Here is a 25693-nt window from a genome sequence, read left to right on the forward strand (position 1 = left end):
CCTGTCTACTCACATATTACAGTTCATGCAACTAAAGCTAAGGGTAAGAGAGGTAGACGCTCAGGCGGAATTATAGTGTATTATAAAAAAGAACTTTCAACTTTAAATATCATAGATAAAGTTATATCTACTAAAGACTATATATGGATAAAATTAAATAAAACTCAACTGGGTTTACCCCATGACATTTATATTTGCACTGTTTATATTAAACCAAAAATGGCTTCAGTTGTAAAAAAAGATAACACTATTACAGAGCCATCTAAATTAGATCTAATATATATGTCAATGACATTGATTCAATTTTCCCCCAAGAATCATGTTTTCCGGTGCAGCTTATAGACACTAGTCTAAGAATGAATTGCTTATTATATGCTGATGATTTACTATTACTATCTGAAAGCAAAGAAGGTCTTCAATCCTGTTTAAATTCTCTAAAAACATACTGTGATAGATGGAATCTGAATGTCAATTTAAATAAAACAAAATTACGATCTTCAGTAAAGGTAAAAAAAAATTCAAAAATTTTAATTTTTTTTTATCATAACAAAGAAATTGAAATTGTTGAGCAATATAAATATCTGGGTATTATCATTTACTTTAATGGAAATTTTAAACATACTGCAGAACACTTATACAAACAAAGCCTAAAGGCACTTTTTTCTCTGCATTCTAAGACATTTGGATTCAATACTATAATTTGGATTCAATACTATAGACCATAAACTAAAATTAAAACTTTTTGATACTCTTATAATACCCATAAGTACTTATGGATCTGAAATATGGATTAGTGACTACAATATAACAGACTCAAATATTGATAAATTACCTTTTGAAAAAATTCATAATAAATTTTGTAAAAATATTTTAGGAGTTCATTAGAGAAGTTCAAATATGGCAGTGACGTGTGAATTAGGAAGACAACCTACTTTGAATCATATACTAACCCTAGCCCTTAAATATTATGATCGACTTAAACAGCTTCCATCTGACATATTGCTTAGTGAAACATATAAATTAGATCATTCATTATATACTGATGGACACAGATCTTGGCACAAATTTATCTCGAACTCTATTGAAAAATATAATTTAACAGACAATAATCTCAATTTAAAGAACTTAAAGGAAAATATTAATAACCAACATTCTAATAACACTTTGCATAATCTAGAAAAACTACGTTCAATTGAACAAGACAATAAATTACATGTCTATGCCAATATTTATTCAGAAGAATTTAAATTGCAAAATTATCTATCTTATAAATGTTCTCCTAATATAACAAGAAATCTTACAAAATTAAGAATTAGTTCCCACCCTCTTTTGATTGAAAAGGGTAGATATTTCAGACTAAAAATTAAGAGAGAAAACAGAATATGCTTGAGCTGCAATCAAATAGATCCTTATTTATTGCAAAAAATTTGAAAATTATAGAAAACAACTATTTAATAAACTAAATTTTAATTCACATGATTTGTGCACTGAAAAAGTTATGAAAACCATTATTAGTTTACTTAACCTTCAAAATATTGATGATACAAAAAAAATTTGCCTTTACATACAATTATGCTTTAAATCTTTGTAATTTTATTCATTTAACCTTGATTTGGTATTTTGTAGTGTTGTCAAATTGAACAGTTTTGATTAACCGGTTTCTCGAACAATCAATCGAGCGATTAACCGGTTAACCGATTGTTGAATTGATGTTTTAAAGGTCTTCGGTTTTATAAGAAGATGAATTGAAGTTTATGGTTTGACATTATAAGGCTTGGCTTTGAGCAATCTGATAAAAGTTCATTTTTGATAATCCAATACTACCATATCTACAATGGCATCTGAAATAACTTCAGAATGTGAAGATGAAAACCGTCTTAATATCATCGGATTAACAATGTATATAACCGGAAATTGTTTCATTTTCTCTGGTGTCACGGAAAAGTTATGCTGTGGAGTGTTTCAATTTGAGTTCATTAAGCTTGTTACTAGTACCACACAGTATTTGATTGCATTCACATAATTTGCGTTTAACCATTTTTGAGTCGCATTTCGTTTAAAGTATAACAAAGCATTAGAAGATAGAAGTGACATATTTTCATTATCTACGCGATATTAAATCAAAGTAGAATAATGAAGTAAATCGTAAAATTTAATCAGCTACCAACTGCTCACAATACATGTACGCTAATTATGTTTACCAGCCTGGTTTTTTTTGTTACCTTTGTTCCATTACTTTTAAATTAGATCGTGCCCCGAGCTGATTTAAAAGTTGTCTGTGTGTTAATTAATTTTGTAAAATTGGAGTGTATATAGTGATCAATATACTGGACAATAGATCTGTCAAATTTAAAATTAGCAAGACTATCATTTTAATAATTAATTAATCATTTCGATACGCATTTATATCAAATCTATTAACATAGAAAAAAGGTCCGGTTAACCGGTTTGAGTTTTTGGTATTCGTTATTCGGTCTTTTCGACGGTTAACCGGTTAACCGATTAACCGTTAACAACACTAGTATTTGGTCATACATAATATATATTTATTTATGGGATGTAATATCATGTTAATGTGGGGGAAGACATCATTGTACTTGTATTGATTTTGCTGATTTAATAAAAACTTGAAGATCGTGTTGCAATCGGATATCTCGTGGTATGGTCATTATGAGAACGTGATGAGCGTAGAAAGATTTTGATAAGCGCAGTGAGGTGACAGAATGAGCGCGATGAGAACGTTGTATAATCGTAGCGAGATCGTTATAGAAGCGTAATGAGGACGTAGTGGCATCGTGAAAGCAAATTTACATTTTCATGCCGCTCATACCGCGACCTCACCACGATCTGAATTTATTTTAGATCGCAGTGAGCGTAGTCCGATCGTGGTCTAGTGGGACTGGGGCTTAACCCGCCAAATCGAAGGTCCGCAGCCAAAAAAAAAAAAAAAAGAGAAGTGTCAAAATAGTATTGAGAAGATACACTAAATAAATGGTTTATATAAGCAGAGTCAGCTAGCAAACAAGCCTCCCAAGTGTCCATAACGAATATAATTAGGGATCTGCTTAAGTCAACCCTCTGGAAAACCAAAAGAGAAATCTGCCACAAAACTCTCCCCCTGCTGGTAAAAGAGGTAGGGTTTAAAAAAGCCTTTCTCGTAAAAGTTGCCTCTCAACCTAGATCTAATGAACACGATTTAAATAACTCGAGAGGGGTGGATTAGTCAACTAAAACTGAGAAGTAACGCATTTAGCACTAGCTAAGCGTTTATAATTTTAAAAAAAATATACTGTTATAGGTAAAATAAATGATAATTTAAAACTTTACTATTATAGGAACAGTTAAAAAAATAATTGCTAAACTTAAAACGGTAACTAAAATAATTACTATAAATAACAGTACACATACACCTAGCTCAGGTCTCTAACTTTTTGTTCTGTTTCTGTTTAACCAATGTAACTGCTCCCCGGAAATAGACCCCGACAGCACCTGTACTTCCTCTAGCTGTTTTATGCACTCTCCGAGTTGATGTTTTCTTAACGCATCTCTCTTATTCTCAAAGAACTTCACATTTAAACCCCTTTCGAGCCCAATATCAAAAGACTGAGTAGGACTAACGACATTAGGACGCAATTCTTCACCAAAATCTTCTTGTTCTTCTAGTGTAGATAATGAATACAACCATGAGATCGCTGTCTCGTCCATACTTGCTGAAATGATGACTGAACAAAAGAAATTAGCATATTTACCTGATGGTATCGGGATATCGGTATTTAGTCGGATCTTAACATGTACTTGTGATTTGTTTGAAACCGGTGTTTTAAAAAAAAAAAAAATGTCGAAATGTTCAGGACTTAATTAAATCTGTATTGTGGTAAGATGATGCAAGCATACGATTTTTTATTGCGTCTTACACTTTGAGAAGCAAATAATCTTTTACTACTTTATTAAAATATTGTATAAAAACGTTAATTATGAGCTATGAAAGTCAAGTGGCTCGAGCATTTTTCTGAGGAAGTTTTAAAAAATTTCAAAGAAATATTTTTTACAGTGCATTAGCTTTCATTAGTCTTCACTATCCTATAGATTAACAACTTTTGGTTATATTTGTAATTTAGAATCTTCATTGAAGATAGAGCACGAATGCACAGTTAATTACTTATATTGATGTATGCAAGAGTGACATTCCTTTGTTGTATGTGTCGATTCCAAAAAAAAGTTATGCGAGTATTGTCTCCCTTTAACAAGTTCATTATTTTATAATTAAGTATAGGTTTCTGATATGAATTTGAATAATTACAACGGTTAAGATACAACGAATTATGTAGCATATTAATCTTTTGTAATAAAAAATCATTATATCTAATAAAATTTGTAGATTAAGCTGAAAAAGTCCTTATATATGTATAAAGTAACAAGTTTATAGTGGAAAATTGTTTTAACGTTAAATAAGCTACTATGAAAGATTGCTTGCTAGTCCCTCTCTGTGATTAATATTAGATATCTCGGGTTAATTTCTCAATCAATCTATCGTGAAGGTGAGTTAAATAATTCGACTATTATTTATAGTCTTTTTCAAAAACGATGAACGGTTCTTTATATTGGTATGTAATCATTTAAACGTTTCAAATTTATGAAATAATAATATATTCGTACATTAATGTTTTTGATACACCAATAACAAAAACTGAAATATATTGAATTGATACATTTTGTAATTATTCAAAATTATATCAGAAACCTATACTTAATTATAAAATAATGAACTTGTTAAAGAGAGACAATACTCCATTGCCTGTGCACTTAAGTTAAATGTTTTCCCATGTTTTAGTATGGCTTCATAAGTTTCATTCCTTAATATCACAATAACAAAGACTTTTTAAAGTTTATTTATCGAACAATCTTTTTAGATCTTATTTGGTGAATTCAACAAAGTGAAACTTTGATTAAGTTATATCCTCCTTATGTAAATATTTTCTTTCGTGTGCATGTAAAAACGATATCGAAAAGTATATATTGACAGTTTTATCCTTTTTTCGGAGATTTCAAAGACATGTATTAACATTGTTGTGGTGCATGTGAATCGCACTTAAAATGAAATTTGCATTATGGGCCGTACTCTTTTTTTCAATAAGATAAGTCAGCTCTTTTATGACAAAACTTGTAACACGGAAGGAAAAGAAAATATATGGCAAACTATATCTACAGCACTGGAATCTATAGAAAACATAGATAAGTTCATCGCCTCCTTATATATGTTTTGGTTCTGTATGCAAATTAATACACGATCACACGTTATACATTGCATATTTACGTAATAAAGTATTGCTTTTATTTTTACAGTACTGAGTATACATACAGCTGCTGGTTGAATATTAGTCCCTGTGTCTATCATCAGCTCAGTAGTACATGCAAGTACTTCTGTACAGATTTATAACAAACTGTTCTTAATTTGTCTAATTGTAAATTAATAAATTAATTAGATATTAAGCAATTCAATTCTCTCAGTCAAAGAAGACTTTAGATTGATTTGGCAATACTTTGTTTTAAGGTTTGTTTTGGTCAGATAGCTCATCATATTTGTCTTATCTATCGACAAGTAAACAAAGTAATCAGTACAATAAGGCTTGTCATATTTTAACAATATTTTTTTTTGCAATATCAAATTTACCTGAAAATACCGAATCATTGCTAAAAAGGAGAAACGAAATATACAAAATGAATGTTCAAAGTCATAAGTCGATAACAAACTTACAACGCTATGTCAAAACACGAAACACGATCAAAATGCAAACTACGGTTTACAAAAAAAATAGAGATAACTTACGACTGAGCAACACAAACAACACCAATGATCCTGGGGGTACTCTTAGAAACTTCGATATGGTAAGAAGATACTGGTACTGGCTTCCGTCATGTGGATCACTTAAATATAAATCCGACGACAAGTCTAATTCGGTAGGTCAAATTCTCGGCGGAGAGTAAAGGGCATTGTAAAAATATGTACGCCAGACTCAAGATCCGTTTTTAAAAGACTTTTTAGTGAAGCTTAAAAAAGGTCAAATAAAGTGCGTAGTTGAAGAGAATTGAGAACAGGACATTTGAAAAGTATTGAAAGAGTTTGCCAAATACAAATGAGGCAATATCTAACTACAGTATGGATTTTGTCTTCACATACTTACAGTAAAATTATCAATACTCAAATGTCCTCACCAATATTAACATTTTGAAGTTTTTCAACACAATCTTTACATTGTTAATATGTGTATAAAGTATTAACACTTTCTGATAAGTGTATCTTGAATAAACTATTTTAAACATACATGTAGTATTTATGCTTTTGTAATCTATCATATATACTATACTGTCATAATTTTGATTCACATGCCACAATTCATCTTTAGGGTAGCAGGGTAAGGACATAGTAATATTTTCAACTATGTATCGATTGTTTCCATAAATATTCATTTGATACAATTTTTCTGGTTCCCTTTGATTTCTTTATTTTCAATTATTGTATAGGAACAATAATAAAAAATTATAATCCATATACAAATATTTAAAAGTTTAGATTTGGTTTATTCATGCATTATGTTAGCACGTTTAAAATGGAAAAACAAAACATATTAGAGTTAGAAGTTAAGACAAAAAGTAGTATAACATATAAATTTATATACATCCAACAGTTTGGGTGTCTCTTCTTATCAAACACATTGCGAACAGAATAACTTTTGATCTATTTAACTTCTATTTTCTAAGCCCAAGTGATGAAATTCCACCAACATTCCATTAACCGGAACAAAATTAAAAGTCAAACTTAATGCATTCAGTGTACACAAATGTTTCAAAATTCAATACCAGATTGTAGGTTAAAAATTCATCCAATCTCTTGCATCTTTAATGAATGTTTCGGTTCAATGATCGCAGAACGAAGCATTAATATTGATGTATATGTATTACACGAATGTCCTCTCCTCTGGTCTTCTAGTAAATAGTATATGTTGAGAACTTTTCAGGCTTTGCACATTATCCAACTAAAATACATTAGCCGAAACAAATCAAACACCCAATCAGAAATGTGCCACAGATCTGCAGTTGTTTAAATATTATATCTTATAACACGAAAAACGTGCATGTAATATAAACTATCCCAATGTATCACAAATAAGGTTTGCCAATGTAACTGACAACTGATTTATTAAATATGACGAAAGGGCCGATATAGTTCGTGATCATAAAATGTAGTAAATGTTCAGCAAGTAGAATGTTTTTGGTCGATAAAGATTTCATTGACCAAGCAATGGGAACAATTGCTTCTCTTCTTGTGGTCCAATAACCAATACGTCAACATAACTCCTTTTCCCTAAAATATATCAACAAAAGGTGTGTTACATGTGTTATCTTATATTTGGTCCAAATAAGAAACATTGTTAATATTCACCCGTGAAATAATTCAGGTTTTTACCTTTTTATTGTTAAGTTACTGTCTAGGTATTTCAATGCAAATAGCAAAAAAACACGAAGGTGAAATAGACTTCATTTTGCTTTAACCAATTTAGATAAATAAAGTAAAGGTGAAAGGGCCTAAACAAGAGAGATTGGTTTAAATAAATCAGTTTTTCTTTTCTTTTTTTCTAAAATGAAGGGCATGTTAAAGTAGAATTTGCTTTTTTGGAACACGAAGTTTTAAAAGTTTCAACCGAATTCTTAATTTTGATTTACACATGTACGTTAAGCTAAATGAAGGCAATATGAATTATAATAGCCTTGTTAATAAACATATGCCGTTTGCAAAGAAACGAATCCCAATGCAATACTTTTATCTGAAATATCTAAATTTATAGAAATTCTTCAATATGCATTCTTACCTTAATTATTGTTTCACCTCGTTGTTCAACCAAGAAGTCTGGATGTTTTTCAAGAGCAATTTTTGTAGACTGCGAAATGTGAATCATGCCCGCTATTAAATGTAAAACACAAATTAATTGATGTATAAAATACACCCCTTTGTCTAAATTAAAAGAAGTTTAGAAATCAAATTTAAACATTACATACTTAAGCGTTGGTTTCTTCTTTTTTTATTGAATGAATAGGGATCTTTTAAAGCGAAATATACTGTGTTTCTGTTAGATATACACATGCATTTTTATTTGTAGCTATCTGATAAGCTACGCCTTTTGCAACTGATTTTTATAGTTTGTTCTGATGTTGTACTGTAACATCACTGTCCTAGATCAGGGGAGGTTTTGCACTTTGTACAAATGTAACTAGTTTAACCACGCCACATTATGTATGTGCCTGTCCCATGTCATGAGCCTGTAATTTAGTTGTTGAAGTATATTTGCTTACATCCATATATAAAATATATAAGAAAATGCGGTATGATTGGCAATGTGTAAAATTTGTTCTTTCTGTTGTGCTTTGTCTTATATTGACTCTCCTTCTTTCACTTCCGGCTTTAAGGGGTCAAATTGATATCGTTTGGTTACTTGAAAGAAACAAGTGTGATTACTTAGTACGTTATAGGTTCTTCTGATACAATTATATTCCAATAATTAATTTCAAACAATTAATTGTATTTTGAATGATATGTTAAATGACTTAATCTAATATGACATTCTTATTTCGCTTTGTAACCAAAGTCGTGTTCTAATCTAATATGAACGACCCATGCGAACAAACGTACTATTTATATTCTTGTCATTTTCATTTTTCAGCTACTTACATAATATTGTGTTGTATATTGTTATTAAAACAAATATTGTATATTCTTTTAGTATTAAAAAAAGAGATGTGGTATGATTGACAATGAGACCACTCTCCACAAGAGACTCAAAATGACATAAAATTAACAACTATAAATCACCGTACGGCATTCAACAATAAAAGGCCCCGAAATGACATATGTAAATCAATTCAAACGCAAAAACTGACGGCCTTAAGCTTATTTATGTTAAAAAAAAAACCGAAAAACAAATATATAATATATCAACAAACTACAACCACTGAATTACAGGCTCCTGACTTGGGACAGGGATGGGCACATACATACAGAATTCGGCGGGGTTAATCATGTTAGCGGGATCCCAATCCTCACCCTAACCTTGGACAGTCGTGTAACGGTATAACATAAGAACAAACTATAAAAAAATCAGCTGAAATAGACTAAACTCATCAGATGGATACAAATGAATATAAATCTTATAAAAACCACGCAGTGGACGTGGCCGGGTACTTGCATATTCCAACAACAACAAAAGAACTAAATTCTGATCTGGGAGTACTCGCAGTTACTGACGGCTTGTTAAAACCACTAACACTAAAAAAAATGTATACGTGCATTAACCTTGATAATATATTCTAATGTTTGAAAATGAAAATCTAATGTACATAATTCACAAAAGAAAGGAGGAAACGATAACAGCCACACATTTCTAATGTACTGTCGTACTTTTTGAACTACACAAAATCCGTATATGTTCTAAGTTTGCTCGGGTTGCTGTCTCTTATACAAATTCCACGTTTCAATTCTTTTGTGTTTTGCTCTATGATCATTTTAACATGGGTATGCATCATACGTGACGTTTATATACAAATAACTTATATTGGGTGCAACATATAGTCAAATATAATGCCTACACATGTTAGAATGAGCATAGAGTGTGACATAAAGAAATTACTTTTATATCATATTAGCTGAGTCGGACAGAAATCGACCTTATGTAAGTTCACGTATGCATGTACATGTATAAAGATGAACTTTGGCTTATTTGTAGGGTTCATATAACAACTAAATTTTCAAATAGTCACAGACTTTCATACAGATTTTGTCAATTGTCAACCCGACATCAAAGTTAACATATACATGTATTGATTTTCATTTGCATAAGGTCACTTTCTATCCGACGCAGCTCAATTATATCAAATTTCTGGAACTCTCTGAACAATCTACTAAGGAAATTATGTTTCTATGTTGTTTTATAGTGACAACCCGTGTATAATAGGTACATATGTAAGTATTGCAAATCATTGAGCGGTAATACTAAGTAATCTACAACTTTGTATAATGGTCTTTGCCTACCTCAAAAAAAGCATGAATAGATTAAAGTTCTGATGCTCTTTATTTAGAATTATTGATCACGAATTCACACAATATTCAATATAAAAAATACTGTAAATTAATTTCTCAATGTTATTGTTGGTTAATTGAATACTCAATCCAGCTTAATTTGAAGTTGCTGTTTTACTTTGATGTTGTGACACGTTGTGGCAAAAAACGAATACCAATATATTTTTAATTCGAGGGATTTAGTTTATTAAACGCAACGTATTATGTTAACAACGATTACATTTCGATGTATTTTTATTGCATATGTCTTCATTAATCCAATATACATGATATACATGTCGAACTATTTAATGAGACATGAAATTTAAACATTGATGACTCAGGATAAAAATTGGCTTAATCTGTTCTAATCCAACTTGCAGAAAAAAAACCACTTTGTTTAGATGGTTTTTAAATATATTTACAACACGATGAGTTAAAGATAAGAGGGATTATGGTGATGATTTCGTGATGCAAAATTTGATATATGTACACGAAGAAAACCGTTTCGTCAGATCGGTTTAATAGGTCTAAATGATTTTTTATATAATAACTTATTAAAACTATCGAAGTTGTACATATATCAATGCAAGTTTCGTATGTTTTAAGGTACACGTGTGTATGGTATTTATAAATGGGTTTGTTTGTTGGATTTCTAATTAAAAACGGATAGAAGTTCATGCACGCCGGTTGTTTGTTCGTAGTTAAAGTAATTCAGGCAAAGAATGGTAAATTAAATGCATAATGTATAGAATATTTATTCACTAATTGATTCATTGTCCGAAATGGGTAGACAAATTTAATATATGAGTGATTTTTCTAGACCGACATTGTTCATTTAGAGTTTTGTACTATACTGATAAATATGTAAGTTCGGCTAAGCTTACGAATCAAAGAGTTCAAATAGACAAAACTATTCAAAACATGACCAAACATGACAATATTTTACGATGGAACGACGAGCATAAGCTCATACCGAACTCCGATGAAAATTCATAACGTAAAGTTACCTATTACGGTATGACGTCAAGGAACTAATGTTGAAACTATTTCATATGTGAAAGTATCGTCGTTTTCTTACTGAGACATCACGATATGTCATGGCAACCAATGCAATCCCGCTCTTATTGTTAAAATAAGTGGTGCTTAGTATAATCAGAAAAATCTAATTTTGCCAAACGAGTTCATATGAAATTATTAGACATCTGAATGACTTATGACAAGTGGCAGGCTGTTAATCGTTGTTCCGTAAATCAGTTGAAATGTTCATAACTTACGTTCACTCGTCGATTCCATCCGCGATGCAACATTAACTGTATTGCCAAACAGACAATATCGAGGCATTTTGGTTCCAACAACACCTGCAACCACAGAACCTGCAAAAAAACTATAACCAAATAACTACTACTTAATTAAATCTTAACTTCAACACGAAGAATTGTGGTTATATAATTCAATATATACAGTCAGGGGCATTACTTAAACAAGTAACATTTAAAATTACCTATACAAGTAATGTTGAAAACGAGGCTATTTTAAATATTACTTATATAAGTAACTTTTCTAAATATTATTTTTATAGGTGTCCAACTATACAGATTTCACTAGCTTTAACAAATTTTCGCAGTCATCTGATTATTATATGAAATTTATACACAGATTTTTAACTACAATGTTTCATAGTGAAAGACATTGTAATGACTATTAGTTTGAAATTTATCAAAGTTCAGAATGTTTCTTCCTTCTGGATGAAAAGAAAAGATCTTTCAAATTTTCACGGTAAAATGCGTTTGTATCACCGATACCATTCTATCTTCTGATAAAATTGTTAATATTTGGCTTCGTGCGTTCCCGATGCAGGTTAATCTATGAAAGCGCTTCGAATGGATTGATTAGATGATGATTGCTTAACATCTTGTGGCAAGTATGTCATGCATACTCAGGACGATGCTTCGAATGAATCAAATTTACAAAAAAACAATATTTATATTTTTGTATTCGTTGTTAGTATTGGTAAAGGTCTGTTCACATTTCTATAATCAATTCTACAATATTTTCATTTATAACTGATCCGTAGTTTATTTAATATTTGGTTGTTTTATTGTCTTTCTTCTCTTAAGTGTCTTTATTTAAATAATAGCTGTCAATTAATTGAAATACCTGTATTTATTCCAATCCTTATTTGCCATTTCTCTCCTGGTATATGAGGTATATGCGATTGACTAACTATTTTTAATATGTCTAATGACATCAAAGCTATTTCAGATGCATGTTGATCGGTGTTCCTTACTGGCAGACCAGAAACCATCATGTAGGCATCACCTTAAGTAAATATTTATATTTTCAGGAAGTAAGATTTAAATCAAGTAAACAAGCATCAGAATCGAGACAAGTTCAATGACAAATATTGCATATAATGCACAATTAATCTAGTTTCGATATACACGTATTATTATCAATATCAAATACTAGATAACATTTAACATAATGGAGAACCCCCAAAAGAAAAGACAACAAACATTGATTTAAAGCATGTAAACCCACAATTTTGAGGTTCTAACTCAGGATTTAGTTACATCTACATGACATTAAGTCATTCGTGTTAGATTGGTTAGCATATCCAACGCCTATGCCTATAAATAAAATCCACTTCCTAAAAATCTTTGGACCAAACAATTTATTTGAAATGGCCTTAATATATTAATGAAATTGAGAATGGAAATTGGGAATGTGTCAAAGAGACAACAAGCCGACCATACAGAAGACAACAGCAGAAGGTCACCAACAGGTCTTCAATGCAGCAAGAAATTCCCGCACCCGAAGGCGTAATTCAGCTGTCCTCTAAACAAATATATATACTAGTTTAGTGATAATGAAAGCCATACTAAACTCCAAAGAAGAAACTAAATTAAAAAGAATACAAGACTAACAAAGGCCAGAGGCTCCTGACTTGGGACAGGAGCATAAATGCGGCGGGGTTAAACATGTTTCTAGGTCTCAACCCTCCCCTATACCTCTAGCCAATGCAAAAAAATAAACGCATAACAATAATGTCCTTCGTAAATGCCTTTTATTGGATTATTTAATGCCCTGTGACCATTATTAGTTTACAATGTTTTAGGATAATGCGCATTTCACAAGATGCAACCGTGTATGTCTTGCTATAGTGGTATTGTTTTACTTGTAATTTTTTATTGTAATTAAAAGGGAGATTATCTGCTTCTCGTGTACTGTTTTGTATTGTTCATTTAGAGGTGTATGTTTTATTTTAACTCTAATCAAAATAAAAAGAAAGGTGGTTATATTTGTAATGAAACCATATTGATTCCGCCCAATATTCACGGAGGAAATCTGTTGATCACATCAGTCGTCCAAAAAGCTTTTCCGGTACTTCTTTTTTTTATTATACATTAATTTATGCATGCCTTGTTATTTTGCTGATCAAAATAATAAAGAAACGCAAACAAAACAACGCCCAATATTCAAGTCCCTGTCATAAGTCAAAACCTTAATCGGCAACGGTCATTTTTATTTGTTCATTTAGCATTTTTTAGATGCTTGGTGTTGATCGCAGATATTTGTTCTGATATTTTTTTTTTTAATTTGTTCATTTGAGTTAGACTCGGATATGGTATACATATTGTATCTTGTACAAAGTTTGTTTTTGTTTGGCTACACTTTAACTATTATATATACCTATTGTTTCAACTTTATAAACATCAAACTTTTCTATTCGTTCATCTATCACACTGTACAAGTCATTCAACATATAAATGACTTGCATTGGTGAACTTTTAGAGCAGATAGTCGTAAATCCAACTATATCGGAGAAATACACCGTTACTGATTCAAAATATTCTGGTTCTATAGGCGTATTGTTCATCATTCGCTTGGCTATTGAAACAGGCAACATTTGGTAGAGTAACTGTTCTGTTCTTTTTCGCTCTTGTTCTAAATCATATGTTTTATTTGTCAATGAGTTCGCAAACGACAGTAACTTTTTGTTAAGACGGTACACAAGCAGCACAATCACAGGAAACATGACTATTGCCCCGACCACCAGAAATATACTAATTCTCACATCCATCTCATGTAGACTCAAATTGTTGTTGAGGAACACAATAATTTCCTGCACATAAAATAAATGCTGTATGAGAAATTGAAATTGTGATAACAGTTTATTCGTGAAGGCGATAAAACAGTTAATTGGTGATTCTTCTTATAATGCACACGGATCAACTGTTGTATTGGTTCCAAACCAATTTTACTAAATTCCATTGTTACAGTAGTTTACTAAAGTTCAAATCTCCTTAATCCACCAAAAACGTTATAAAGGTAAAAAAAGAAAAGCATACGACATCATATGACCTCCACAAGGAGTAATGCTATGTGGTTCGAGAACACACTAACTAATACTTCGAAGTGCAATTCTTTTAAACAATAAAATTGAAATTATCAAAATCGCACCTGCTCTGTCCCAAAGGCAGTTTTACAGTGTTGAACTACTTTTTTGGACAAATAATATCATATTACAGATACAGATAATAGCATTAACTCAAAATATGAAAAAAATCTATATTTTTAGCTATAATTCGACGATAATTGTGTTCTTGGACCCTGTGGATTGACCATGTTGCTTTGCAGAAATAACGAGCTCGAAGGTAAAATCAAATCGGAATGTCCCATATCAAATGGCAAAAAAAAAAAAAACTCAAACGCATCAAACGATTTGAATACAAATGTCATATTCCTGACTTTTTTCACGGTAAAATGCGTTCTCTATATAAAAAAATGTTGAATCAAAACTGGGTGTTATAGATAGCTATACCTCACACTTGTATGCCAGTTGCATTAAATTCCATTATTTTCATGCAAAAAATCAATATAGCACAGCACCACAGATTTATAAATAAAGAGCCACGTCAAATGGACAAAACAGTCAAACTAATATTTACAAAGACAAAGAAAATAATAATATAAAACGTTAATATTAAGATGATAAACAACGTCAGAACACCAACTGGTGTATGTTGCAAACCAAGAACCTGTCGTTCCAGGGTTGTCGTGGTATTGCTATGGTTTATAGGAGTTTCTCGTTTTATATATAGATTTCCTCGTACTAGTCATTTTGTGACTCTTTATACATTGTACCATGCTGTTGGGTGTAAGCCAATGTTCCTTATTGTTAATTTTTTATACATTGTGACTTGGATGAACACTCATACCACATCCGTTTATTTCTATCTACTAACTTTTTCTAATATAATGTTTACCTTTACTAAGGTGTCTTGTATGGTCTTCAGTATGTTGATATATGACGTCATATTATCAAACCAGACTAGACCAGCTACGACAGAGGCGCTTGTTGCGTTGTTGACAGATATTTGTTTGCGCATACTATCCAGTTCAGTTGCCAGTGATGTATATGTGTATAGTTCATCTAACAAAGTCATTACTGTTTCTGAATATTGCATACTTCTAAGTAAGTATGTTTCACCCAGTGTTTTCTTTTCTGTATACCATAGTAAATCTTCCAATGGAAATTTGCCTTCAAGAAATAACAGTAGAAGGATTTGTATGAATGTGAAAAAAACAAAGGATTAAAATGATGATGATGATGTGTACTTTTGTAGACTCTGTGATACTTCTATTCCATTAAAACAAATAGTATGTTTATATCTATATATATAGGTCAGCATATTGAATGATTGAATGCATGAACTATTTATCAGCTTTGAGTAAAACTTATGCTAATATTGCATTATTAAATATTCGAAAGAAACCAACAGAAGTCAATTTAGGAATACGATATACCAGATAAAAGATAACCCAAATTCGTTGAAATCCCTCGTAATATTTCCAACGACTCCAGATTACCTCCGTTATACAAATGTGAACAAATTGTAAGACAAACTAATATATGATCATAATAAAAAACAACAAATAGTAAGTTTGAATTTTGGCAATTTTTTGTCATGAATTTATAAGGACAGTTCAACTATGTATCAACCGGCCAACGAATTTGCATTCATCGACAATTTCTCATTAATGTCCAAGATAAAAAAAACATTGAAGGGCAACCATCATATGTTTTCTCCAAATGGCAACTGGGCTACCAACTGTGACAAATTCAGCCCTTCAGTAAAACTATGTATTCAATCCACTACGAATGTCCGCTACGAAACGGGTCAAATCTCCTTCAGTAACTGGTTTTAAAATTATGAAAAAATTATCAGTGTACAGCTTAATAACGCTTTGATGAATAAAGTCAGTCTTGTTACTATTGCAATATTGGGGTTGTGAGAAAAAAATAAAACATGTGAATACGTCCCCTAAGAAACGGTCCCCTACGAAACAAGTTTGGGAGAAAAACGTTTCGTAGTGGACACTACCACTACCATGCAGTCTTTTTTACTCTTTTTTCAATTATATTCGTGCAATTTTAGATTAGATTTTTCTAGTATATAAAGTAAACAAACTGGAATGTCTATAGGAAACATTTAAAATTGCAAAAATATGTGTGTTTAGAAGCAGTTTGTCCCCTACGAAACAGTACACAAATTATGAAAATAATATCATTTTAAAGAGTATTTAAGATTGCACTTTTTGTTTACAAACAGGTCTATAATAGAGGTATTCAAAATAACTCTTGAAATTAAATTTTAGACTAGTTCATTTTCCATTTTTTTTTAGGTCTGAAAGGAACGCTTTTATTGAAAAACGCCCAAATATCATAAAGGAGTTCCTATTAAGAACCATTTCTATTCAGTCAAAGTGAGATAATTGCATATATATTTAAACTTAAACTTTTTGAATATTAGTCCGTTTTGCATTTCTTTCCACAATCTATCACAATGGGTTTCTTTTAAAAATACAAATCATTTGAAATCTCGTGTGAATGTTCGATATTGATTTGTATCAGTACAACCAAGCTTAATATACTAAATCGTAAGTCTTTGAATATAATTTGTATTACTGAAGTTTTAGTCGTTCTTGTGACTTGGTTTACTATTGAATATCAGTATAATTTGTCATGCACAGTATTTACAATCTGTTCCCCTTTTTCCTTGTGAAATAGTATTACAAACCATGACTGGCTGACGAATCAACCATGGTGAAAAGGGCATAACATTTATGAACCAAGGAGATTTGTGCTCGCATTTGTTTTTATTAATTTGTGTGACATTGGACTAACCATATTTGCTTCTCTATTAGTGTGTTTATGCATTCTTATTTCACTTCAGCAAATGTTGCAATGCAATTAAAATTGAAAACCAGATGCATGCCTTTTATCCTTATGGACTTTGTTCTTAATAGCGTCTGTGATTCTTTGATTGTTCATTTCTTCACAAATCGTGTTCTTATTTTTCTCTTTAATTTCTACAGCGTTATCGATTGCAGATGAAAGGTTGTATTGATCTGAACGCAAAACTGAGAACATTAACCAAAGAACAAACACATGATCGACATTAATTTGATATAAGTTTTGTTAATTAGATTTTAGGAATTTTGTGTTATTAATTACCACACTTTAAAAAATACCCTAATTTCAGTTTAGAAAAAAGCTATGGCCAATTTGCAATAGCATAATTCTGAGTACAAACATTTTCTACAGTTTTATTACTGATAAGTTGTGCATAAATGAATATATATTCAAATTAATTAATAGTTGAACCGATAAATCATGTAAATAGACATTGTGTTTAATATAATGCTGCAAGTATTACTGTATTTTGACCACTTTTCATATTGATATATCTTCTGGGAGCCTTGATGTACTTACTGTACGGTAATTAATTAAATCTTTTAAGCTTCGTTGAGAACAAAATACTGATAATCACCAAACACAATGGATTTAAAGTTATATGAGATTGTTTGACGATACAACTAAACTGAAGACATTCAAATAAAAAGGAAAACATTGATATACTAGTGTATTTAAAGGTATGTTTTCTATTAAATAAACCATAAGTGACAAAGAGACAAACATCCAAATCTTAAAAGTATATGATAAGTTGAAATACTTATAGATGTATATGTCCCCCCTTAAAGAAATTGTCTAAACGTATTAACTGTGCCATACAGTGAAAACACATTATAGATATCCGGCCTAACAACAAACTCCTGAAACTAGAATAAACCGTACTGCAATGGATAAACAACCACACTAGTTCCACTTCTACAGCTGGATAGAGAAAAGTAAAAGATAAAAAAGAGAAATTTAAAGTCATAAATCGAAAATAGACTGACAACTCCATGCACAAAAATGAAAAAGAACAAAAAGACAAACATCAATTTACCAAAGTTAACATAACTTAGAAAACTACAAAATAAGCAACTCAAACCCAACCAAAATCTGGGGTTATCTCATGCGTTTCGGACGAGTATGTGAATCCCGTTCCACGTGTGTTACCCGTCGTATTGCTCATGTAAGAACACACCTTGTGTGAAATCTTATTTGGTCACACTTATGGACAGGAGGACGGGATTGTAGTTTTGATGAAGCCAACATATTATCTGGTAAGAATATTAACTTGAATATATCTGAAACAGCAAAGTTTTTTAAGCTTACTTTTGTTACAATTTTGACTTAACGACTAGCAGTTAAAACAGTTTCTTATCCAATTTTCCCTTGTAAAGCACGACAACAGTATTAAAAAGTTATCATGTAGGTAGTGCTGCTGTCGGACTGCGACACCCTTAGAATATCATCTTTAAGGTAGTACAAGGGCTTATGCTTTCAAAATAGAATGGAAGCATTGTGTACAGTTTAAATTGATAAAGGGAATGGACAATGTGTCAAAGCGACAACAACCCGACCATAGAGCAGACAACAGCCGAAGGCCACCAATGAGTCTTCAATGTACCGAGAAACTTGGTTTATAATAAATAAATAGAAAAGCAACCCCCATACCAAACATCCCGACAAACTTCTCCTGGTTAAAACATAAATGTAAGTTAAACCTACTACAATCTACTAAATAACAATGTTTTGCTGGCCTATTAAATCTGATATAAATACATGTAGGAAGATTTAGTATGCTTCCAAAGAGACAACCTTCCATCCACGTCATAATGTATAAAAAGTTCACAATAACAGGTCAAAATACGGTCTTTAACGTTCACCTTTGACTGAAACCGAACAGCCCCAAAACGACTAGTGTGTACAATTTAAACAGGTAACCTAAAGGTCTATTCTTTCTAAAAAAAAAAGCAACCCAAAAAATCGAAATGAGGAACACCTATGAACCACGCTTACAAACGACAACCCCTTAACAACAGCCTCCTGACTAATGATAGGTATATATGAATGCAACGGATTTTTATGTTTTAACAGGCTTTTATCGTCAACCTAACCTGAGACAGTAGTGTAACATTACAACATAAAAAGACACACTAGTTCTAGTGCTGTTCAGAGTTAATGCATTTCCCATAGGTTTTTTATGCTGACTGTTCTGAACATCGGTAGATAACTGCTACATTTTATGTACTTCGTATGACTACTGTCTTAGTCGATGACTTATCTTGAGTCAAACAACTTTTTGATTCAGTTGTATTCTCAATGTGTTCATCGTACTTATAAGGGTAGTATAAACGTATATAGAAGAAGAAGAAGAAGAATTGTTTATTATAGTGCAACCTGAATATAAAGTATATCGTTACATTAAATACATAATATAAAACTTCAGCCAGCCAAATAGGCTTATGATGCACTGTTTGAATCGTTATTTAACATACAAATAATTAAGAGACTTTATCATTGTTCATAAAATTTAGTGTCATGTTATATTTATAAGCGAATTGCAAAAAAGATAAGATAAATAATTTCAAATCAAATGATCATAGTGTTAAAGTTCTGATATGATAACAGTCTGCTATAAAATTTGCCACGAGTTTGCTAAGTTTGTGGTTAGAAAGAAGCTCACACAGTTTATCAGTGTCAGAAAGACCAGATATATTACGGAATGTTACACAAATATTTTCAAACAGTTTGTTTCTTTTCTCTGTATATTTTGGACAGTGGATCAAAAAGTGTATTTCGTCCTCAACGGAGTTTGTATCGCACATTTTACAAGTTCTACGTTCTACTGGAATGTTTCTAACTCGTCCCTTTTCGATTTCTAAAGGAAATGTCCCACAACGCATACGTGAAATAGAAGATCGCTGACTTCTAGTTAAGCAACGTTTTAGAAAGGTTTCTGTTTCAAATTCTGTTTTAAATAGTTTGTACGTTCTCAGTTTAGGCATTTGCTGAATATTGTCTAACCAAGATTGTTTATGTTCGTTTTCTAAATGCGTTTTCACAGAATCGATTAAGTATGGCGTTATAATATGTTGATTCTCTAGAAAAAATACATCGCTGAGTCCGCATGAATCAAACAGTTTCTTTGCGTGATTGAACCACGTATCACGATATCTGGTAGATATATTTTGATCCCAGACGAAAACTTTACGACATATTCTAGTGTCAGGTAATTTAACTAGTCTACAATAAAGACGCACAATATTGACCTGAATTCTATGATGAATCGGATACCATCCCATATCTCCAGTGATTGCGGGTATCGGCGTTGTTAGACTTACACCGAGAAAAGTACGTATAGCTCTATATTGTAGTCTTTCTAATGAATCATAGCGCTTATGTCCCCACACACCGGATCCATACTCTAGTATAGGTAAAACTGTCGAGTCAAAAATCTTCGTATATGTATCAAAGTCCATTCCATCCATTGCATAGTATTTCGACACAAGTGAACCTAAAGATCTGCTTCCACTGGAAACTAGTTCCTTTGTTGTTTCCTTATAATCCAAATTTTCAGTAATTACAAGTCCAAGATATCTGTATTTCGAGACTGTTTCGAGAGTCATATTGTTTAGCTGGAACTCATAATCATTCTTAGGTTTCGAAGCTTTCCGTACGTGCATTATCTTCGTTTTGTCCGTATTCACTTTAAGTCGCCATGTCTTTGACCAATCGGTTACACAGTGAAGTAATGATTGTAATCCATCTAATGATCTGAGATCAGTACAATGTCGTCGGCGTAGAGAAGACAGCTTAATGAATCTGTTCCAATGTTAATTCCTTTACCTATGCGGTTTATTTCCGTCACTAGATCGTCAACAAACACTGCGAACAGGGTCGGTGCTAAATTGTCACCTTGACGGACGCCTGCTTCTACTGAAAACCAGTCTGTTAGAGATCCGTTTAAGCGTACCGCTGCTTGAAGCTTTTCATAAGTTGACTTGATTGCTTTGTACATATTTCCATGAATTCCAATCGACAAAAGTTTGTGAAAAAGTAGGTTGTGATCTACGGAGTCGAACGCCTTTTGAAAATCGATGAAACAAAGAAAAGTGTCTTTATTCGCAAGTTTTCGATTTCGGAGAATAGTGCACAAACTGTATATATGGTCCAAGCATGATCGGAGTTTCCGAAATCCATTCTGTTCCTCGCTGAGTAAACTATTATCCTCTAGATATTCAAGAAGTCGAGTGTTAAGAATATTGCTGTACGTTTTCGCTATTGTTGAGATGAGGCTGATACATCGATATCCTAACGGATCTCTGTAGTCTTTTCCCTTCTTCAAAAGCGGGTGAATGATACTCTTGGTCCAGTATTCCGGAACTATTCCATGCGTAAAACATGTGTTAAAAAGGCGATGTAGGACCGTTAGCAATTTATCGTTCTTTATTATTTCATTCGGAATATTGTCCAGTCCTACGGCTTTCTCGTTTTTCGCTTTTCGAATCGCACGCTTTGTTTCTTCTATCGTAATCTCATCGTTCATGCTACTTATGTGTTGAGATTCATTATCATCTACATTTACTCGCAATTGTTCGAATTCTAGCTCCCATTGACTGTTAAGTGCCTTAATTCTCTCCATGAACTCATTATCGACGTTTGTAGTGTTTTCGGAGAAAAGTTCTGAGTATTCTTCTTTCCATCTTTCTCGGATTACATTCGGGTCGTTAGAATAAGTTCCATCATCCATCACTACGTTATCGATGATTGTATTTTTCCTTCCAGGTCCTAATTTCTTGATCTCATTCCAGAATTCTTTTGGGTTCGATGTATTCAGCGTTTGTATCTTTTCTCTACGTTCCTTCGTGAATTTTCGTTCTTCCTGTCTCAGTATCTTATCGAATGTTTTTCTTGCCGTTTTAAATTCCATTTTCAACGTAAGTTTCCTGCGATGATCACCTTTGAACCTAAGATAGTTTTTTTCCGCTTTACACGCTCGTTTGAACAGATTCTTCAATTCATTATTCCAATAGGGTTTGCCTCTATTTTTCACCTTTCTAGTCGATGACCTGATATCTTTGTACAATATATGTTCGCTCATTTCATCGTGGAGTGTGTTAATAAGGGTATCGTAAATCGCGTCGATTTCGTTTTTGACGTTCTGTACTCTTAGCAGTGAGTCTATAATGCCGTTAAGTGCTACGACGCACCGTTCGCTCGAGAAAATGTTCGTAGAGATACTTTTGACGTTGTATTTTCTTTTAAGAAAATTGTGTGAATTATCCGTATTCCCTGATGCTTGATCTACTTTATCAAAGTTTATTTCATTCAGTTTTGAATATCCAGATAGTTGAACACAGCACTGTAAAAACGAATGATCCGGCGGATTTGAATTCGATGCCAATGGAAGATCGTGATCAGAAATGACATCAGAAACGAGTTTCACTTCAAAGTTTATATATATCGCTGACTGATCCCAACACCGGGATTAAAAGGTAATTGCCGTTTATTTACCTTAGAGGTCACGATTATTTTCAAGGTGGAATATATAATGAATTCAATTGTGGAAAGAAACAGACATGAGCAGAAAATTACTACTCTACTGGGGCAAATTATTTCATTTATTTTTCCTTGATAATTTATAAAATCGTTTATTTTCAATGTTGTCCGCAGTTTATTAAGTGTTCGTGCACTGTAATATAAATCATAGACATTCCAGTTTGAGTGTGTTAATCTCATTGCAATTGTTCTTTACGATTTTGACATGATTAAAGAAATGTTTACCTGTAATTATCCGTTGGTTTATTTAAACAAATATTATAAAAGCACTTAGCTTTTTACTTCCAAATGCACAATTTACTTCAGATAAATTTGGCTATTTTTGAAGAAAAAAAAAACACCATCTGGTTAAGTAAGCTCCATAGGTTCTCAGCATGTTTATATAGTACCTGTTGGCTCCCGCGGGACACATTACGACGGACATAGAAATACCAGGCGTCTATCTGTTCGTTTGTTCATCCTTCTGTCCTTCTCACAGATATATATATATATATATATATATATTTAAATGAATTTGTTAAAAGTCTACATAGTAGATCAAAATGTTCGAATAGGAGCACTAACAATTAAAATTTAAATATGATTTTTATTTCTTAGGGGCATAACTCAATTAAAGATGATCGGCGCTTATTTTCGAACTCTTCCGAAACTTTGCTGATATAAATCAAGTATAAAAGTTTTATAAACATTTGGCAAGAATTAAACACGCGAGAGCGCCAACAAAACATGCAATTTCCCTTACAATTTTATTTCTAAGAGTCACAATTCTTTTAAAAATGGTTAAGTGGAATTGATTTTCGAACTCGTCTGAGACATTGCTTACATAAACGTACAATATAATTTTCAGAAAAGTCTGACAAGAATTGTACACTTGAGAGCGCTAACGATGCAATTTCCACATATTTAATGTTTCCAATGGTATACATTGTAACTCTTAAAATAAGTTGATTTGCACTGAATTTTGAACTCAATCGAGACATTGCTGATATAAATCTATGATAAATATTGCCAATTTTTTATAAAACTTTTATACTTGGTTTATATCAGCAATCATAAATGTTTCGGAAGAGTTCAAAAATTATCGCCGATCATCTTTAATTAAGTTATACCCCTAAGAAATAAAAAAAATATATATATAGAAATTTTCATTATAAGCGCTCTCATAAGAACATTTTGATCTACTATGTAGATTTTTAACAAATTCATATAAAAAATATACAAACTGCTCCAGAAACAACCTTTTTCACACCAATGCACCCATATTTGTTTTCTTCAAAATTCATGTTCACGATACTCTATGCTTTACAATTTTCTGTTAATCAAACTTATTATTTGAGTAAGAATCGAGAGAGGTTTAAACTGGAGAACTTTGTTTAAGCCAACTACATTTTATTTGTTTCGTTATACTTTTTACTAAAAATGGAAGAAAATAACTGCAATGATATAAACTTGAAAAGGCACTGCATTATAATATATAATTTTGCAAATCTTGGGAGAAAAAATTATTACAGACGGATTGTATTACTCGATAATGCATAACAAACTATATATACTACCTCTAGCATAAAAGGTACTCCCAAGAGCTCTTTCTATTCCTGCTTCTTCCTTGCTGAGTAACAACATATGATAAGCAGTCAATAACTGCCACGAGGTTTCACTGTTCGATTCCTGTACAGTCGAACCTACCCATCCAATTATAAGTTCATTGTCATTCGAATAAAATTTGATAGCTGCGTTTATCGTTGTGTTGATTGGGTCAAGATTGTCTCGATAAGTCCGAAGATGGGCACGATACGCCTCACGAGACTGAAATTGAGATGGAGATGAAAGGGTTATCCATCCATTTAATGCTTCAAGAGAGGAGTCGGTGTCAAGTCGCTTAGTCTTTAAACTGGTAAAAACTAGAGGACTTCCTCCGGAACTGATATATAAAGCAGTCGTTCCTCTTTCTATTTGTAAAAAGTGAACAAGAAGACCAATCTCGACACTAAACAATATCTTTTCCCGTACTTTCTTTGCTTGACACAATAGTGCTTCATCTTTCGATATCTTGATTGCATTTTCTATAACCATAGCAATCATTGGGATTATAACAAGTCCAATTATTTTTAACATTTGACAATTTTGTCCACGTTTAGTAGATAAATGTTCACTGAAGAGACTCATACGCTTGACTCGAGATAACATATTGCCATTATATGTTTCCACGTCATGTAAAGATTTTTTTCCATACGCCATTGTCAACACACACAGGGCGAAATTCTGATATTCAAAATCAAATATAGTTTTCAAACATGATATGTGTAAAACACAAATTTCAACCAAAATGTCTATGCATCGGTATTCGCACTTTTCAAATATCAGACTGTCATTTTTTTTTCAAAAGTAGATTTCTGGATCCAGAATATTGTCCAGGTGCAATTAAACTGATTCATTCCTTAACTGTCATCTAAATCATGTATTGCTCTCAGCGTAGTAATTCAAAAGTTTATCGTTAATAAGATGATCAATAGAATTATGATACTTTACGTAGCAATACGTGATACTTACTTCGCACAAGCTTCCTTATTATACTTTACGTTAAAATGCCATATTTTGATTGGCAAATAAGGGTGTTAATTTACTCTATCACATGGCTGAGCGGGTGACAATTTTTTTAATGTTACCCTCTCGTCCAGACCAATCAAAAATCGATATTTTAAAAGACAATTAATTGAATTTACACCAAGTAATTAAAACAAGGCTAAAGTTCTACGTTTTTGCTCAGATTTAATTATTTGACT

General features: G+C 32.0%; 1 protein-coding gene across 1 annotated transcript; it reads right to left on the minus strand.

The window, feature by feature from the left end:
• Window positions 1-6566: 6566 nt before the first annotated feature.
• LOC139500783 (uncharacterized) lies at window positions 6567-25354 on the minus strand. Its single transcript, XM_071289623.1, has 7 exons — window positions 24464-25354; window positions 15382-15656; window positions 13805-14237; window positions 12269-12430; window positions 11386-11484; window positions 7869-7960; window positions 6567-7363 (listed from the first exon to the last, which is right to left on the minus strand). The coding sequence occupies exons 1-7, from the start codon at window positions 25146-25148 to the stop codon at window positions 7253-7255; spliced, it is 1857 nt and encodes a 618-aa protein (XP_071145724.1). The 5' UTR covers window positions 25149-25354; the 3' UTR covers window positions 6567-7252.
• Window positions 25355-25693: the final 339 nt, after the last annotated feature.

This window comes from Mytilus edulis, chromosome 13 (assembly GCF_963676685.1).
Source record: "Mytilus edulis chromosome 13, xbMytEdul2.2, whole genome shotgun sequence".
NCBI classification, from domain to species: domain Eukaryota; kingdom Metazoa; phylum Mollusca; class Bivalvia; order Mytilida; family Mytilidae; genus Mytilus; species Mytilus edulis.

What these genes read in the sequence shown, in the direction of transcription:
- LOC139500783 (XM_071289623.1), bottom strand. Translation starts at nt 25,148, where the DNA reads ATGGCGTATGGAAAAAAATCTTTACATGACGTGGAAACATATAATGGC. An exon ending in TACCTTTTATGCTAGAGGTA is followed by an intron (nt 15,657 to 24,463) that starts GTATATATAGTT and finishes TATTTCTTGAAG; the next exon opens with GCAAATTTCCATTGGAAGAT. An exon ending in TTATAAAGTTGAAACAATAG is followed by an intron (nt 12,431 to 13,804) that starts GTATATATAATA and finishes TATTTACTTAAG; the next exon opens with GTGATGCCTACATGATGGTT.